The sequence below is a fragment of the Nematocida homosporus genome (assembly GCF_024244095.1).
Source record: "Nematocida homosporus strain JUm1504 chromosome Unknown 4562, whole genome shotgun sequence".
In the NCBI taxonomy this organism is placed as follows: Eukaryota; Fungi; Microsporidia; genus Nematocida; species Nematocida homosporus.
The window spans coordinates 127,154-144,568 of record NW_026250689.1 but is presented as its reverse complement, the minus strand read 5'-3'; the positions used below and the strand labels follow the sequence as shown (position 1 = coordinate 144,568).

Genomic DNA, 17,415 nt, shown 5'->3' with positions numbered 1-17,415 from the left:
GGCTGGATAATAGATATGAATGCATTGGCGGCGCGTATTAGTAGGGTGGCTGGCCCTGGAAGTCGTTTATGTCATGGCTCTAGCTAAATACCAGGATACTTCTGAGTTTGATAGGAAAATCAAGTGCATGCAAAAGTTAATAGGCGGACTATCGGCTCACAAACTACGTTCAACAAGACTCAAAGAACTAGCCGATGCCCTTAAAGTTCGAGTGGAAGAATGCATGTCCATTGAAAGCATAATCGATCGCAACCGCTGTCTTAAGAAATACAGTAAGAGCCCAATTCTTTCCCGCCGATCTGCAGCCAAGAAGGACAGCACTGGCGGCCGTAAGAAAAGGTCGTCTCTGGATGAGAACCAAGAAGATAATCAGACTCTCTCAGATACCGATTCTCCTTATTCACAGAAACAAGCCGACTCACCACGTTCATCTAGAACCAGGCGTAGTGTAGATTCGGACCTTGAAGAAACCTCCGATGCCATTGTTGAGGATGAATATACCGACACCGGTGATAAGACCTACTCAGATGACCAATTCTCTGAGCCATCTGGTCCCCCACGAACATTTAGACGTTCCGAGTACCGACCATCCGGTAAAGATAGGGCTGTAAAGAAGAGATACAGACGCCCATCCTCCTACCGTAACGAAGAGTCTACCGATGACGACGACTATATCTATAGTGAAGCCCGATCTCGCAAATAAATACCATAGACATATACAAAGCTGTTCTTTTATTTTAGTACTACTACACTAGTCTTCTCTATCTCAGTAACTATGCCAATCTTTCCTTAAAACAAAACTAACCCAAAACATTTAGCAACTCAGTAGGGATCTCTTTCAGATTTTACAAACTAAATTCAGATTAAGTTATGTTATAATTAAGTTAAGTTATGTGATGAGTATGACATAATACCAGTGGAATAAAACCAAATATAACTTAGACTAACTCAATACTTACCTAAGACACCCTCTATTAAAGATAGTTCTTGAGATAACATGGGATAAGTATGGGTACCATTTATTGAGTAAATACAGTTGAGTTGGAATAAGATGACGTCATCTTGGGTTGGTATTAGTATTGGTGTTAGTAAGTAGTGTGTACTGAGTAGTGAGTAGCTTATCAGTAATCATATTGGTATTGTATTGGTATTGGATAGTCGTATGGCAACACTACACTAACTAAACTCAATTTGGACGATAGCAGCTAGTTATATTGACTAAACACACCGAAGGTTGCATTTATTTCGATTACTCTGTTGCAAGGGGCTGGGTGTTGTACCGGAGCCATTGCAGACCTTCTGGACTAGACTGAAGTCGGGGCGAGACTGTCTTGTAGACCTCTTGCGACCAGCTATTGAGATGCGCAAGTTCTTCTGGTAGTAGCATAGAAGTATCAACCAAGTCATGGTGGATAGGCACTGGTGTAATGTTCTTCAGAATAAAGAAACCGGCTGCTTCTTGGTCGGACTGAACAAGCATAAGGTTTTCGTGTCGAATGCCATAGGCGCCTTCGATATAGATACCCGGCTCATTGGTAACGACCATTCCTTCTTTAGTCTGGCCTTTAGCGGCAGTTTCCAAAACAGGAGGTGACTCATGAACATTAAGTCCAAACCCAACACCATGGCCCGTACTATGGGCATAATCCAAACCAAGTGCCCAAACATGCTGCCTAACTAGTGGGGCTAAGTGCCCAATTGGAATCTTACTCGGGAATCTTTGCCGTTCAATGGACACGTGGCCTTTAAGAAGCGCAGTATAGTGCTTCTTTTGATCAGCAGTTGGCTGGCCAAAACAAACAGTTCGAGTGATATCCGTCGTGCCCATTTGGTACTGCGACCCCGAGTCAATAAGGTACAGATTATCCGCACCAATTTTAACATCATTACTCTCAGCCGTGTAATGGATAATTGCTCCATTCTCGCCGTAACCAGAGATAGTTTCAAAACTTGGTACAATAAAGGCCGAATCGGCCTGTTTGATAGCCAACAACATTTCAGCCGCTTCAACTTCGCCAACTAAATCGTTTGCCTCAATTCGAGCTTGTATTCGACCAAACAAAGTACACAATGCAGCCGCATCCCGAATATTAGCCTCCTTAAACCCCTGAATCTCCAAATCACTCTTAACTGCCTTTAGTTGTGCTATCTCGTCAAACAACTCCACCGCCTCGTTATTATCATGTAAAGTCCTTTCAATTCTGGCATTCACATTTGATGTAACTCCAACGTGCTGGTCTTTGATCGTGAGAATGTCCTCGTAGAACTGAGCGTAGGGCAAGACCTTAATGTTACCTACTAAGTCTTTTGGGACTACTGCATCAGTATAAACTTTAACTACCTCAGACTTGGCCTCTATCCACATAAAGGCATAGAACAGGCGGGACATAGGAATATCCAGACCACGCCAATTGGTTAGCCAGGCAATCTCGTCCAAGTCACCTACCAAGACTATCTCTAGCGCCCTCTTCCTTCCCGGCTTACCAACACTAGGTACCATTGCTTCCTTAACCAGCTGCAACTTCTCCTTAAAGGTACGCCCGGTCTCCATGCCAACTAACTCCTGTGCGACTATTTGGGGACGTTCAGGCCATAGTTGCGCAATAAAGGCCTCAGACAAGTAAACTAGCTCAAAGTTCTGTTCATGCGGGCCAAACACTCTTTCTATTTCCTGGCTGGTCACATACTCCATAATCACACCAACTTTCTTGGCACCTCGTTCAATTATTCGTTCTAGAGCACTTGGATACTCGCCCATTTTCCCTAACTCAATACCCGCCAGCAATTGCTTCTTAGCCTGTAAGAAGTAACGACCATCCGTATAAAGATAAGCACTATCGGGGAAAACAAGCAAAACCGCATTAGAACCGGTAAATCCAGAAAAGTAAGCGACATGTTCATAACGATCGTGCAAGTATTCACTCAAGTGCGGGTCCCTACGGTGTAAAAGCAGAGCATCAACACCATGTTCAGACATTGCCTTTCTTATATACTCTAAGGCCATGACGTGCAAAACAAAAATCACTAGAAATACCCCCCATCCTCGCATAAACAAACAACCACTAAACCAACACTAACCTTCTTTATTTATAGACCAAAAGCCTTCCTAATCTTCTTTCTATCCAATTTAATTCGCGTCTGTTCTATCATTTTGACAACATTTTTAATCTCTTTGATATAAGACTTAATGTAAGTAAGCGTCTCGGCATTACTACTCTCAATCAAAGACAAATTGATCCATTTAATCTCTTTTATCTCATTTCGGGTCTGGGTGACAAACTTAGTACTCTCGGGAACATTCAGAATTACAAACAGTTTGGAGTCCCTTAGTTTAGTATGCATATTAAGCGATAACCCGCGAATTATCTTATCAGAAATATCAAAACCAACCTCTTCATAAACTTCTCTAATTGCACAATCTATTTCATTCTCAGACTTACAGATCTTGCCTCTGGGAAAAGTAAAGGTCTTTCTAGGCCCAAAGCCTCTTACCATTAGTATTTTAGTCATAGGCCCGTTAAAGATTAAGGCACCAAAGACGGGAACCGCCTTTTTGTATTTCAAAAACTTCTTAAACTCATCTTCTAGTTCACCTGGTGTCTTTAGGTACTGACTGTGTCCCATAAGTAGAATAAAGAACTCTTTAAGATTTAGATAGGGAAAGTTATACTTCCGACGATAGTAATCTTCATAAAACCAGTGGGCCTCTTCCACTTGAAACAAGAACCGTTCAGCATTCTTCTCTTCACAGGCCGGAAGATGCATTAAAAACCTCCCCGCCAAGTCATCCAGTACGTCCTCTAACTTCATACAACTAATAGCAAAAATTGGGTTAAGTCATCGACTCATTCGTGCACAGTACAGCCAGATCTAACTTAGCCAACCGGCCAGACAACCCCACGGCCTTATTGTGTTGAGTTAAGTTGTGTTGAATTAAGTTAAGATTGGGTTAAGTTGAGTTAGGTTGAGTTGAGTTGAATTAAGTAAGTTAAGTTAAGATAAGTTAAGATAAAGTCAAGATAAAGTCAAGATAAAGATAAAGTTAAGATAAGTTTATATTAGATTGTCTACTAAGTCTACCAAATGTACTAAGTCTACCAAGTCTACCAAATGTACTAAGTCTACTAAGTCTACCAAGTCTAACATTGGGTTAGTACGAAGCTATATTGTGGTGAGAAAAGATAAGATAAGAAGAGCAGCAATGTGAAAGAAGCAAATCAATAGGACGTCAAGATAGTATAAGCATTAAGATAAAATAGAGTTAGTCTTGTACTGAGTTAGATTGGCAGTAAATAAACAACGAAGTAAGATACGCAATAAGCCAACAATAATATAATATAAGCAATAACCCCCTAGCAATCTCTCCCAACAATCCTCAGCAACTAAATAACAACTAAACATTAACTAAACTATTGCTCGACTTCGATCTTGCTTTCAATTTTGAGAACCACAAACTTAAGATGCTTTTTCAGCTTTACTATCACGTGTCTTTGCTCAGTCGACTCCTTAAGCTGGGGGCGCAGTCCTAATTTCCTAATGTGCTTCTTAATCGCCTGTTCTTCTAAGCCTTTTCTATCACCATAAATACTCACTTCTAAATCGCGCAATCGATTGTTAGTCAAAAGATCTTGTAATAGCAGTTCATCTAATGGTAAAACTGAAATTGGACTTTTGACTGAACTAGTAACTCGTTTCGTTTCTCTTCTTTTCATCTACGGCAAATGTTCTGAAAATAAAAAAGACCCTCCACCAATCATTGCTTATCTTTTCCCCCTATCCAATACCATCACAACTATCTCAAACACGACTTTTGGTATCCGATTGGGCTATCTAGCGATAATTTTCAAATTTTATTAGCGGTGATGCACCGAAAGGAAAGAGTTAGAGTCTTTCCAGCCCATGCTTTGGAATGGGTCGCCAAACACTTAACACTTAAGGAGTTAAAAAAGGTCATGTGTGTGTCTGAGGAGGTTAAAAGAGCAATTGAAGGAAATCCAGTCATTTGGATGCGCTATCTACAAGGGGAAGAAGTCCTAAGAACTCCTAAGTACTTAGAAAGAGTCAAACAAGAGCACTTATTATCACAACGTTGGCGAGATAAGAAAGAAGAGTATAAAGGTCGAGTAAAGCATCCTTTGCCCGTTGAAATCACTAAACTAAAGATGTTTGGTGATATTTTGATTGTATCTAGTAATTCGGCTTTGATTAGTGTTTTTGATATTAAGTTGAATCTATTAGCCCGTTTATCTGGACATAAGGGAAGTATTTGGGCCTTTGATTATCGGGCGGGTTTACTCCTAACCGGTAGTACTGATCGGACGGCTAAAGTTTGGGACTGTTTTTTAGGCGTATGTATTCGTACTTTAGTTGGTCATACTTCTACTATTAGGTGTGTTTTATGGGCGGATGAGTATGTTATTACTGGATCAAGAGATAGTACGTTGCGTGTTTGGGCAGTACGTACTGGTCAGTGTTTGCGTGTTTTATCTGGTCATAGAGATAGTATTAGAGATGTTAAACGAGTTGAAGGGAAGCCTTTAGTTGTATCTGGGTCGTATGATGGGAGTTGTATTCTTTGGAATTATGAAACGGGAGCTGGGCTTCGGTACTTGTTGAGTATGCCACGGCGGCTGTACAGTGTACTGGTCTTTGGGAGTTATGTTTGCCTGGGGGGTATGGACCAGGTCTTAAATGTAGTGGACTTAGAAGGGAAGGTAGTATTTAGGAGTAAAGGACAGACGGGTACTATTTTTAAGATAAGGAAGGATAGATTTAATGTTTATGCCCTGACAACGGATGGATCTTTATCTAAATGGGTAGAGGGGACGAGTTCTTTAGCCTATTTGATTGAAACGGCTACTAAAGCCATTGATTTTGTGGTTTTGAACCATTATTTAGTGATTGGGTTATTAGATCGGGTGGATTTGTACTGTAAGGAGACGGGGAAGTACGCAAGGACTATTTGTGTGGTTGAGCAGCTCTATGCTCTTTGGGCTAATGAAGAGATGTTATTCTATAGTGCTCGGAGTAAGGGAACCACCGAAATATACACTGTACATTATGTAGCCAAAAGATCCACTTAAGTTTGAGTTAAGATAGGGTTGAGTTGAGTTGAGTTAGGATAGGATTGAGTTGGATTAGGACAAGGTTGGGTTTGAGTTGAGTTAGTATTGGGTTCAATTAAGCCATCTAAATCAAAGGATAACCCATCTAAACCACAACTTAACCTATCTAAATCAAAAATAAGCTATCTAAATCTAAATCTAAATCAAAAACCAAAGCAAATAAACAAGCACATTGTTAGTTGTTAAAGTACGGAACAGTTTATTCCAGGGTAGATACAAAGCAGCAGGCACATACTTTGACTGCTTTGGAACTCCAGGCGTGGCATATGCCGCACTTAGAGGCACTTTCCAAATACTCGCCCTTATCAATGCAGAAAGGCAGGGAAGTATCAATAAAGAAAGTATCTTCCATTGGCTTAGTGCTATTAGCTAGCAGTTTGATTCGAGAATCGTCGCAGTTCATGGTTTCGACTAACTCGCGGGCTAGTTCCAACGCTGTATGGCGGTTGCCTTTCTTATAGCAGAAAGCAATGGCTGCTCGTAGTGCCTTCTCCTTATGCTCAGTCTTAAGACCGGCTGATGCGAAGAAAATAGAGCAAGAGATAGCCGTCTTATCAGAAGTAGTCTTTTTGCGTATGCGCTCAGCTAATAGACATTGAAGATAGGTAGAACAAAGAGAGATATCTTGATCAATTGTAGGATAAGAAGCACCCGTCTTAATTAAGCGAATCAAACTATGTAAAGAAATAAGCAGTCCAGCAATAGCTAGAGAAAACTTGCCATCTGTAACTAAACCAAGAGACCGTTGGATTTCACTTTGAGTATCAAACGAGGCGGGTGTGTTCTTCAAACACAGATCCAGACGAGAAGTAATGAGAGTACGAATTCGTGGTGGTAAAGTATCTAGATCTTCTGATTCCTCCGATTTTGATGAACTAAAAGAAGCCTCAATCTCCTCTTCATTCTTATCTTTTAAGTCACTATTGCCTAAGTCTTTATCAAGCAAGTCATCTAAATCAGAGCTTTCCTGCTTTTCCGAGGAACTGAAGTTAATGGTGGCATCCTCATCATCTTCCATGGCGTTAGGTAAGTGAGATGAGTTGGTAGAAGTGGAGTTAGTAGAAGTAGAGTTAGATTTAGGTGGAGTAGTGGTTTGATGCTCTTTCAAAGGCTTGGCTGGAGTGGATGGCGATTCTTTTGATTTTGATTTTGATAAGGATTGATCATTGGATTCAGAATGATCAGGAAGTTGGGCCTGATTAGTATCTAGCGTTGAAGCAGACTCACTACTTAGCTCAGCCGGGGCCGGAGCAATAGTCGGACTGTCTGGGGCCGTGTGCGGAGCAATCAAACTGTGCAGTCTTTCATTGTTTCCCGTTATAATGGCCGCCAAAGCAATGTACATTTCATCCTGGCAATCAAAAAGAATCGAATCAAGCTTATCTACTCGCTGGGCAGCTACACATAAAAGAATCAAAGAGTGAATATCATTAGCTGCTTTAAAGGCCTGCTCAGCCAGATCTAAATCATAGTTGATAGCTGCCATACCTACTTGGGAAAGAAGAGAATTACTACCTGTTTTTAAGGCATGACCTAATGCTCCTTTAAAGTCCTTTGTTTTCAGACAAAGTTCCGCACTAACGGCTGGATCATCAACATACTCCTGTGCTTCCTGATAAGCACCTTTTTTGATTAAACAAGCTAAAGGCGCTTGGCCAATCAAGGCGTCTTTCTCAATACAATCACGTAAAACTTGACTATCCTTCTTCTCTAAGGCATACTTAAACCGCCACTCAATTAGATCTACTTCCAGCTCAGATACAACTCCGGCCCGATTAAGCATGATAAACCGGTCGTTTTTGATCTGAGCCACCCATAAAGACTCTTCAGTTGATAACAAAGCCGAAGCTTCACCACTACTAAAAGCAAACTTAAGATGCATAGCCGTCGTATAGAAAAGAGTCTCACCATAAGCCACAGCACTGTTAATGCTCAGGACTTCGTCAATTACGGCTAATTGGTTCATGGCCATATCTAACATAACAATACTCTTCTCAGTTATAGCGGCTATAAATCCCTCGCCAGCACAGATACTACGACAGGCCTCCGGTAGAAGTACTTTCTCTTCCGGCCTATCTAAACAAAAGATATGCATACCCCGGGCTCCAATCACTCCTAAAGGACTCAAAAACAAACGATCTGTCTCTAGAGCTTCTGTTCGTTTCTCCACTCCACCTAAAGTCTTCTCTAGTACTTCTGCCCCAGTACTTACCCAGAGACTGTCTTCGCCTAAGACGGCCTTGCCAGGCCCACGAATAGTCTCATGGGGAGCCACTAAACTATAGCAATTACCGTAATTCAATAAAATATACCCATTACGCGCCATTAAAGATTTAAGCCCGCCTTTAGCTTCGCAAACTCTTATCTCAGTTTTTGTATCTGTTTTGATTATCTCCATTCCTCGTTGTAAATAGATATAATCATCAGCTGTAGCAAAGAGAGAAGACTCTTTCTCTAAGGTATAAACACAAAAGCCCGTATCATGACCAGCCGCAAGAACCTTTTCGGAAGGATCCATGGCAATACACCAAAACCGGCTGTTATCAATGTTTAGTGTCTTAATGGCTTTGCGCTTCTTGACATCCCAGAGTTTTAAAGTCCCATCCTCACTATTGCTAATTAGAATATCAGTCGCAGTAAAGTAAAGAGAACTTACATGACTGTGATGGCCATGTAAAGTATCTGTTTCAAAAACACTATCAGTAGAAGCATCCCAAAGTCTAATGCTACTATCATCTCCACCTGTAGCAAAAATACAAGAATCAGGTTTGGCTGAAATCCAGTTGATCCCTCGATCATGGCCATCAATAATGTGCTTAACAAGTACTTCTGGTACGCCTAGCATATCCATGACAGTTGCTTGACTCTTTACTGTTAGGGCGGAATAGTCCCAAATACGAATAGTCTGGTCTAAAGATACACTAGCAAATAAAGATTCAGATAAGAAACGGGCGCCCATTACATAATGCGTATGGCCAGTTAAGCAGGCAATTTGCTTCTTAGATTGAAAGTTCCAAATCCGAATGGTTTGGTCATCAGACGCACTTAGAATCCAAGGCAAGTGCTTGTGAAACTCCAAAGACCGAATGTAATCTGTGTGGCCTTTAAAGACCATCTCAACACTACGAGTCTTGTAGTTCCAAACACGAATTAAACAATCATCTCCTGCACTAGCAAATCGCTCAATTAAGTGGTGAAAGACTACAACACGGACTGGCCCTTCATGCTCTTCTAACTCGAATACCTTAGTCTTATACAAGTAATTCCAGGCTTGAATCTTGCCATTATGCAAACCAACAATAAGAACCTTTTTACAAGGATGAAAGGCAACACTCTTTACTCGCTCAGTCTTTTCCTCCATAACACTACGACAATGCTCAATAGAATGCCATTTACTCATAATAGAGGACTGCAAAATATTAATATTAAATAGATAGTGTAATCTTGGGTTAGTATTAGGATTAGGGTTAGTATTGGCATTTGGATTAGGTTAGAGTTGAGCTTTGTATGGTTAGGTTGAGTTTTGTGAGGTTTTGTGGGGTTTTGTGAGTTTTGGTGAGGTTTAGATAGGGTTTAGTATTGGATTGGGTTTGGTGAGTTATGTTGGGTTGGCATTTAGATAGAGTTACGTTGTGCAGGGTTGGTATTTGGATTAGGTTATGTTGTGTTAGTATTGGATTGGATTGGTATTAGTGTACTAACCTAATAGAAATTGGTGTACTAACCTAATAGACATAGGAGTATTATATAAGGATATGGTAGATACAATAAGGTACTGCGGGTGAATTAACATAAGATTGGGTTGGTGGCGAAACAATGTAATAGTAGTGTAGTAATAGTAGTAAAAGTATGACAAACTAACGTTTATTCAGAGATACAAGGGGACTTAGAAGAGGAGAGCAACTAAAGGAAGAATTGCTAAGGCGGCTAGAGTGGAAACTCCGGCTACTCCGTTCTTCTTCTTGTTGGCAGCCGCGGCCTTTGTCTTCTTGCTAGCCTTGGATTTCTTGCCGGTCTTCTTGCAGTTCTTGCTGTCCTTGGCGGCCTCTTGCTCCTTCTTGAGCTGGGCGGCAGTAACACTTTCCTGGCCTTCAAGAGCAACAATTGGAATTGCGGCTCCGGCTGCGAGTTCTTCAGGAGTGAAGAGAGGCTCTACAGTGGTAGTGCTGGGGATGAAAGAAGCTGCGCCTGCTGCAGAAGCTGCGGATGCTGAACTGACAATGGGGTAAGTGTTCTCACCAACAGTGATTGAGCTGGGTTGGACATTAACAGGGATGTTTCCATTGAGAAGGACTGAGAATTGCTGGTCACCTCCGTTGATGGCTGGCTGGGAAAGCTCTTGGTAAAGAGGAGTCACAGTTGGGGCAAAGGAAGATGAAGAGGCAAATCCAGTTGAGGAAGCACTGGCTGAGGCATTGGATGCGCATGGGGCTGCAACTGAGCTGAAGTCAGAAGCTGAGGAAGCAACACCTGAGGCAGATGAGGCAGATGAAGCAAAGCCGGAAGCAGAGGGAGCAGATGAAGCAACACCGGCAGATCCAGATGGTGTGTATTGGGCACTTGAAGTGTCTAAGACAATTGACTGGTACTCAGCTGGGCTGTAGAATTGACCGCCTTGTTGACCACCAAATTGACCGCCCTGTTGACCTACGAATTGGCCGCCTTGTTGACCACCGATTTGTCCACTGAATTGCCCTTCAAATTGTCCTCCGAACTGGCCACCTTGTTGACCTGGGAATTGCGAAATACCGGCTCCTCCTCCGATTGCTGGCTCATCACCACCAATTGAGCAAGATCCACTGGAACATCCACCCATTCCATTTCCAACACCTTCTCCGTATCCAGTTAAGTCGTAGTAGATGGAATCATCCAAAGTTGGCATGGGCTGTCCAGGAGAGCAAGGGTTGTAGCACGGGTTGTAGCAGTTCATGTTAGACATTCCATCCATCATTTCATAGCCACCAAAGTATCCAGCAGCTGAAATGTGAGATGCTAGTAAGACTACCTTTGCGAGCGATGTGATTATATGCATTGTTGTCAATGTGCGTCTCTATTTATTGATTAGAGATCTTCTGGGTTGGGTCTAGACCCTTGCCATTTGGGGAAACATTGCGGGCCGAGGACCATGGTCTTTGTAATTATTACCATAAAATGCCTACTATTCTCATATACGCCCCCAAAAGACCGCATATATTACGGTCTTTTTAATTAGCAACCTGAAATTACAATTATTGTGAAATTAGTGTTTGGAGCGGTCTAGATCTTTTTAGGCAAAAAGTGGCCTGGGGTAGGGGCAAAGTAAGGGTAGGCATCAGATGGTGCTGGGTTGGGTTTTGGTCTGCTGGATTAAGTTTGGTTTGGTTGTGCTGGCTTGAGATATATCAGTTGCTTATAGGAAGGTGATTTGGTTGAAATGGAATATTTGGGTATTATTGGGCCAACTAGGCTGGGGGTCGGGTTGGTAAGGAAGAACTGTAATGTCGCTAGAATCTTCAATTGAAACGCCGGTTTTGCTGTAGACATAAAGAGTTAGGTGCTGGCAGCTAGTAACTCGGATTTGCGAGGCTGTGATGTAAAAGGTGGAGTGGGAAGAATTGGTGAGTTTGCATGAAGTTTGGACATTGAGCTGGTCGAGCTGAATGTAAGAAACACAGTCAATTGTCGCTGATCCCCAGGAACTAGTTAACTTGATCGCCTGGTTGTGGGTGTTCGTTAAGGAGTAGGTGTTAGTGGGTTTGGTTTGTGTCTGGGCGATGGAGGTAACAATGGCTTGGGATTTGGTGGTTGTAATCGGACCCATGCGAGCGGATTTGAGGGCTTCTTCAATCTGACGAATTTTGGCCTTAGCTACTCCCTTGTCAAAGGCAGTGCGGGCTATGGCGTACTCTTGTTGTGCTTTGTATAGCTCGTCGGCCGGGTTGTAGTCACAGGAGGGCATGTAAAACTTTGGCCAGAACAGTGGTTGTAGCTAGTCGCTGGGCCGGGTTAATGGTAGTTAGGCGGATGTTTGGGTTAGTATTGAGGTGGGGTGAGTTGGGGTGAGGTGAGTTGAGTTGTATTGAGTTGGAGTAGGATAGGATAGGTTGGGTTGAGTTGAGTTGAGTTGAGTTGAGTAAGGAGTAAGTTAATGGTTGAAATAAAGCAGATTTGGTTTATTGTATCTATTCTGGCTGGGGGTTAGCCGGTTAGTCCGTGCTATTGCATAGTAGTTCGCCGAGGAGTAGAAGAAGGTCATTGTCGGAGACGGCTTGGTGCTTCTTGTGATGGTAGACCTGAGCAGCATTGGCTGATATGTTGCGCAGTCCAGTAAAGGTTGGCTGACCGCGTGTTTGGCATCGGCGCTGGGTAAAAGGGATGGTGGGAATCTCTACTTCTAGCTCGGGGGTTGTTAGCTGCAGACGCTCCTGTAGAGTTAGAGCGGGCGGGCTGAGTTGTGGTGAATGCGGAATAGGTGGTAAACAAGCCGGTGAGTGCTCAGGTGAATACTCCGCGGGATTATTAGCTAAAGTAGACTCAAGGGAGCGGAAAGGAACATAGCCGGCATTTGTGGCAATAAAGGTCTCTTGGGTTTGAGCATGCAGCTCCCACCAGAGCATTTCGTGAGCAAAGGCCTCTTTTGTCGCCCATATAGTAAGTGAGCGCTTAAGAAACGAAGGGATAGCGGATTGGAAAGGCAATGTTTGAAGGGAAGTAGGCGGGGGTGCTTGAATTGGGCGAGCGGGGATAGCTGGGTTAGTAAGCTCAGCGTGCGTGAGTGTGTCTGGTTGACTAAGAGGGTTAGTTGCCTTTGTTGCTTTGGTTACTTTGGTCAGCTTAGTTAGTGTAGGAGATTTAGTGGCCTTGGCTGGTTTGAGGGGTTTGGGTCTGGGGTCAACTGTGATGAACTTTACTCGTTTGATTGCTGGATTGGCGGGGGCATGACTGCTAAGAAGCCTTCTAGTTCGCTGTCTTGGTGCCATTGTGGTGAGGTTTAGTTGGGCCGAGCTGATTATATAAGCTGATGTTCTTATTCTATTGGAGCGGGTATTTGATCAGAGATGGTTGTATTTAAGGTATGGACGGCCTGGTCAATGGTCTTTTCTTCTTGCTCTAGACTGGCAAAGCGTTCGCCGAGGCGCTGGGTGATAGTTTGTTCTATTTCTTTGAGAAGTGCCTTGCCTTGGGCATCAAGAGTGGCCTTAGATGGATTTTCGTCCGGCGAAGTTTCTTTCCAGCGCATATAGTGCAATGCGGTGCTTCTTCGGAGGTCAATGAATGATCCGGTCATTAAAATGTGTGTTAGGGCTGGAAGGTCCGAGATTGCAGGGTCTTGTGCATTGATGATGCCCCACTGGTACTCACGTCCCCGCACAGTCCCACTATCGGTGTTGATCATAGTATTACTTGCTACAGTTGATAGCGGAAACGAAATGTTGTCAAATGGCATTTTGAATAGCAGTGACCGGCGCGGATCAATGTGCTGGGTGATTCTCTTCTTGTACGCCTCGAGTTCTGAGTGGGTAAACACATCACGTTTGGTAATGACTGGCAATGTACTTGAAAGTTCAGCTAAGGCTTTGAATAGGGCAGTGTCTTCAGGCCGGAATGAAAGTGGTGAAATTAGAAGAAGAGAGGCATGAATGCGCGGGTCTTCGGACCTTTCCCGATTGATGCCAATGTTGTTCTTGTAGTAGAAAGTGTTCTTAGCCGTTAAGAAATCTTCTATTTCTTTGGGATCCTTCCCGCGGTAGAGATAAATGGTGAGCTTAAAGGAAACATTAGCTGATTTCAAAGTGACGCAATGCTCACTGAGATATTCGGAGATCTTTTGCTTCTTAGGAGGAAAACTATTCAGTCCGTAGACCGAGTTAACGAGAGTTTTGGCTCCCGCGCCTTTTTCCGCAACCACCAGGAGATTGAAGTTAATTCCTCTCTGAAGGACCTTTTTAAGTACTTGGCTGGGAATATTAGAAATGCCGACCTCATTAGACACTGGGACAGGTAACTCAATTCGCTTTCCTTCAACACGCATAGGAACCAAACAGAGTTGCGATATATAGTGTCAAGGTCAATAAACATGCCGCCTATTTTCAATTTTTATGACGTCAAGCAACTGGAGTGTTGGAAAGACAGCTGAACCCATAAAAGAAAACCTTATGCAGTTGGCAAGCAAGGATTATCGCCAGTTTTGCCTAATGGCTTGCAAGGTTAAGTTTCCCCATTTGAAGAGACAAACTGGTAAGTTTAGATTTTCTGATGTCCATTCCTATAACTACCATGAGATCAAAGACCGATACAATTTAACCGACGAGGTCAATGCGTCCTTAATAGACGGATCGCCTGAGTTTATTGCTATGGAGTACCCAACTGACCACTCTTTAGTAAGCACGGCTGAGCTGGTGTTAAAATCCAAAACTTCGGTTATTATCTCATTGATTGGTATTCGGTACCATTGGGAGAGTGATTTCATGAGAGAACATCACGTGCTAGATCAGAAAATGGGTTTGTTGGAGTTCTTAGCCTGGGCTCAGGAGCAAGGTTTTGATACTAGCCAGCTGTCCTATTCTGACCTTCATACGGTCTTTACTGAAGAAGATGGCAACTTTGTTATTGAGAAGTATCACGAAAAAGACACGCCTAGTCAACTTGTATTTAGAATTAACTGTAACACATGGAAAGACAAAACACCTCCAACTGAAAACACTCTTAAGGTTCTGGACGCCGTGCATACCATGGGCCGGACTCTCACTAACACCGCCAGCCCAACTATTGTTCATTGCATGGCGGGCATAGGCCGAACAGGCAGCTTTATCTTCTACGCTATCTTTCGCCAGGCCCTTTTAAACCATCAAATTGCTGATGAATCTCGAATGTCGGCTTTTATCGATCTCTTTCTCTATTTAAGATCCAAGCGCACCTGGATGATTGAGGCGCCTAGCCAATTAGAACTATTATACAGAATGTTTATTGTTGATCATAGCTAGTGCTTTACTGAAGCAATGTGGTAGTAATCTCAGTTTGGATGGGCTGTTGTTTGCTCTTGGTTAAGTCGCTGCTTGTTGATCTTATCAATGATGCGCAGGAAGATATCATTGTCCGTTTGGGCCCAGTGCGTTTGGCGGTTTAGTAGGTTGATTAGATCTGGGATTATTACTTGTTTTGGTTTGGCATTTTCGACTTTGACTTTGAAATGTACTTCTGTGTAGATTTGCCGAGTTTGAGAAAGAGACAGCAGATGCTGTTGAATGGAAACTTCTGGGTGTTCTTGTTGAAATAAACGACAAATTATCTCACTATCAATCTCGTTAGCCGGCATAGGTAGGCCTTCTAACAAATCTCTTTTCTTTATCTCTTCTCGATATAACTGCACTAGTCTGGCTGCCTTTTTCGGGCCAATACCATTAATGCCCGGCGAATAGTCCGAGCCAAGCAACCAAGCCAGCAGTACTAACTCAATCCAGCTATACTCCAAAGGCCGGTTGCTTGTCTTATAGAGCTTGAGACTCTCTTCGCGCTTGAAAAAGTGCCTTAGAACCGGCTGTGCACTAAACAACAAAACATCACTATCATCTGTAATCACGCCCTCTGTTCCAAAGGCTTCTTCTAAGCCGCTATAAACCGGATCAGCTTCAGCTGGTGAAATAGCATACTTGATTCCCAACAAGTCCAAAATATCTGTTACTACGCGGTACCCAAACGGCATAGCTTGCTTGGCCACCGAGTCACCAGCTAAAAAGATGTCCTTCTTTGTAATATCGTAGGTCTCCATTTCTCGCTGCCATTCGCTCTTCTCAAACTGTGCCGGCACACTTAAGACTGTGCTAGGGTTGTTCGTGCGCTTAAACTCAGCAAATGCCCGCGTCTCTTCAGGGTGGGCTTTAGTCTTACTAGAGCAAATCCGATCGGCTTCAACTCCTTCTAAGTCAAAACCAACCAGTTCCTTTAGTTTGTCTAGTTCAGCCACTGTTTGGTGGTAGTCATTTCGTCCCCGCTTACTTCTTTCAGGCACTTGTCGATGGACTATTCGTTGCTGCAATTTGTACGTTAGATTGCTTTCTCCGTGCATTCGTTGCTGTGTCATTTGTCGTATATGCTTGTGTCTCTGCGCAATCTTATCTATTTGGTAGTTAGAAAACTCCTCTAGCTCCATTTCGGCATAGTTGGGCGGGTGCTCCGATTCTGGAAAGAGCATGCCTATAAATGGCGTCGGCCAGATTAGCATCATCTCTTGGCTTGGACTAGTTTCTGAAGATTCAAGTGTGTCAGTAGTTAAACGATCCCTTTCTACTTCTAGCTCGGCCTGGTTACTTCTTTTTCTTGGCAACGATCTTATCTCACGAGGCCGTTTGAACATAGGCCGCTGCCCATCAAAGACGAAAATTGGATCAATACCCAGTTGTAATAATACTCCAACCCGTTTAAGAGTATACTCTGAAATACGCTTCACATCAGTACTATGCAAACACCCAAAAAGAACGAAATTCGCATCAACACACAAAGACTGCTCAGCAACAGCCGAATGCAAGACTTCTTCCCCTTTAAGCATCTTCCATACACCTCTAATTCCCATGTATCCGCAAAATTTCCACACATTTAGTCACATCTATCCATTTATTCGCCTATTACAATCCATCTAACTACTTGCCCTAACTAATTTAGCTCTTTATTGTAGTATTTCTCTTATCTTATCACAAACCTCCGTTGTATCACTATTAAATAGACAAGAACCCAGCACAAAATCATCAGCAGAAATCACATCCACAATTGTTTCTAGATTTACGCCGCCGTCTACCCCAAATACAACATCTGCATACTTATCCTTTGCCTCTCTTAGTCGCTCGGTGGTACATGACAGCATTTTCTGTCCCCCACGACCGGGCACCACACCCATAATAAGAATCTTGCTAGCGGTTTCAGGAATGTATAGTTTATCAAGCACTTCACCCGGTGAAATAGCTACTCCCAGCTTACCTCCATGCATTTTCATATACTGAGCCACCTCCGCCATCTGGGGATTAGTATGTACAATTACGTGGCTCAATCGGCTTAATTCCAAGTTCTTAATGCAATTCAGTGGATTCTGAACCATCAAGTGGCACTCTATCTCCAGTTCTGGAAATCGCTCTCCTATCTGTTTAACTATCTCTTCGCCCAAAAAGATCTTCCCAGTCACGGCCCCATCCATCAAATCCAAGTGTAAGCGTTTTATCCCAGCCGCAACTAGTCTTTCTATTTCCGCCCCAATTGCCAACAAATCACAATTCAGAATACTAGCATAGATTCTCTTCATTGCAATTAAAACAAATATGTC

The 17,415-nt window shown here is 42.9% G+C and overlaps 13 protein-coding genes across 13 annotated transcripts; 3 read left to right on the top strand and 10 right to left on the bottom strand.

Annotated features, from left to right (window-relative positions):
• Positions 1 to 19: 19 nt before the first annotated feature.
• Positions 20 to 703, top strand: NEHOM01_0095 (uncharacterized protein; the record flags this gene model as incomplete). The annotated part of the gene is made up of 1 exon (XM_051488973.1): positions 20 to 703. One exon carries the CDS (start codon positions 20 to 22, stop codon positions 701 to 703), a length of 684 nt encoding a protein of 227 aa, XP_051344933.1.
• Positions 704 to 1,249: 546 nt separating this feature from the next.
• NEHOM01_0094 (Xaa-Pro aminopeptidase) lies at positions 1,250 to 3,004 on the bottom strand (the record flags this gene model as incomplete). Its single annotated transcript, XM_051488972.1, has 1 exon — positions 1,250 to 3,004. One exon carries the CDS (start codon positions 3,002 to 3,004, stop codon positions 1,250 to 1,252), a length of 1,755 nt encoding a protein of 584 aa, XP_051344932.1.
• Positions 3,005 to 3,087: 83 nt separating this feature from the next.
• On the bottom strand, positions 3,088 to 3,810 carry NEHOM01_0093 (mRNA-decapping enzyme subunit 2; the record flags this gene model as incomplete). The annotated part of the gene is made up of 1 exon (XM_051488971.1): positions 3,088 to 3,810. One exon carries the CDS (start codon positions 3,808 to 3,810, stop codon positions 3,088 to 3,090), a length of 723 nt encoding a protein of 240 aa, XP_051344931.1.
• Positions 3,811 to 4,409: 599 nt separating this feature from the next.
• NEHOM01_0092 (uncharacterized protein) lies at positions 4,410 to 4,712 on the bottom strand (the record flags this gene model as incomplete). The annotated part of the gene is made up of 1 exon (XM_051488970.1): positions 4,410 to 4,712. One exon carries the CDS (start codon positions 4,710 to 4,712, stop codon positions 4,410 to 4,412), a length of 303 nt encoding a protein of 100 aa, XP_051344930.1.
• Positions 4,713 to 4,862: 150 nt separating this feature from the next.
• On the top strand, positions 4,863 to 6,083 carry NEHOM01_0091 (F-box and WD-40 domain protein 7; the record flags this gene model as incomplete). Its single annotated transcript, XM_051488969.1, has 1 exon — positions 4,863 to 6,083. One exon carries the CDS (start codon positions 4,863 to 4,865, stop codon positions 6,081 to 6,083), a length of 1,221 nt encoding a protein of 406 aa, XP_051344929.1.
• Positions 6,084 to 6,324: 241 nt separating this feature from the next.
• On the bottom strand, positions 6,325 to 9,525 carry NEHOM01_0090 (coatomer subunit alpha; the record flags this gene model as incomplete). The annotated part of the gene is made up of 1 exon (XM_051488968.1): positions 6,325 to 9,525. One exon carries the CDS (start codon positions 9,523 to 9,525, stop codon positions 6,325 to 6,327), a length of 3,201 nt encoding a protein of 1,066 aa, XP_051344928.1.
• Positions 9,526 to 10,011: 486 nt separating this feature from the next.
• Positions 10,012 to 11,157, bottom strand: NEHOM01_0089 (uncharacterized protein; the record flags this gene model as incomplete). The annotated part of the gene is made up of 1 exon (XM_051488967.1): positions 10,012 to 11,157. The coding sequence occupies one exon, from the start codon at positions 11,155 to 11,157 to the stop codon at positions 10,012 to 10,014; it is 1,146 nt and encodes a 381-aa protein (XP_051344927.1).
• A 357-nt stretch (positions 11,158 to 11,514) lies between these two features.
• NEHOM01_0088 (uncharacterized protein) lies at positions 11,515 to 12,063 on the bottom strand (the record flags this gene model as incomplete). The annotated part of the gene is made up of 1 exon (XM_051488966.1): positions 11,515 to 12,063. The coding sequence occupies one exon, from the start codon at positions 12,061 to 12,063 to the stop codon at positions 11,515 to 11,517; it is 549 nt and encodes a 182-aa protein (XP_051344926.1).
• Positions 12,064 to 12,310: 247 nt separating this feature from the next.
• Positions 12,311 to 13,084, bottom strand: NEHOM01_0087 (uncharacterized protein; the record flags this gene model as incomplete). The annotated part of the gene is made up of 1 exon (XM_051488965.1): positions 12,311 to 13,084. One exon carries the CDS (start codon positions 13,082 to 13,084, stop codon positions 12,311 to 12,313), a length of 774 nt encoding a protein of 257 aa, XP_051344925.1.
• Positions 13,085 to 13,131: 47 nt separating this feature from the next.
• On the bottom strand, positions 13,132 to 14,136 carry NEHOM01_0086 (septin 5; the record flags this gene model as incomplete). Its single annotated transcript, XM_051488964.1, has 1 exon — positions 13,132 to 14,136. The coding sequence occupies one exon, from the start codon at positions 14,134 to 14,136 to the stop codon at positions 13,132 to 13,134; it is 1,005 nt and encodes a 334-aa protein (XP_051344924.1).
• Positions 14,137 to 14,203: 67 nt separating this feature from the next.
• NEHOM01_0085 (uncharacterized protein) lies at positions 14,204 to 15,088 on the top strand (the record flags this gene model as incomplete). Its single annotated transcript, XM_051488963.1, has 1 exon — positions 14,204 to 15,088. The coding sequence occupies one exon, from the start codon at positions 14,204 to 14,206 to the stop codon at positions 15,086 to 15,088; it is 885 nt and encodes a 294-aa protein (XP_051344923.1).
• A 29-nt stretch (positions 15,089 to 15,117) lies between these two features.
• NEHOM01_0084 (uncharacterized protein) lies at positions 15,118 to 16,674 on the bottom strand (the record flags this gene model as incomplete). Its single annotated transcript, XM_051488962.1, has 1 exon — positions 15,118 to 16,674. One exon carries the CDS (start codon positions 16,672 to 16,674, stop codon positions 15,118 to 15,120), a length of 1,557 nt encoding a protein of 518 aa, XP_051344922.1.
• Positions 16,675 to 16,767: 93 nt separating this feature from the next.
• Positions 16,768 to 17,394, bottom strand: NEHOM01_0083 (ribulose-phosphate 3-epimerase; the record flags this gene model as incomplete). The annotated part of the gene is made up of 1 exon (XM_051488961.1): positions 16,768 to 17,394. The coding sequence occupies one exon, from the start codon at positions 17,392 to 17,394 to the stop codon at positions 16,768 to 16,770; it is 627 nt and encodes a 208-aa protein (XP_051344921.1).
• Between the last annotated feature and the right edge of the window lie 21 nt (positions 17,395 to 17,415).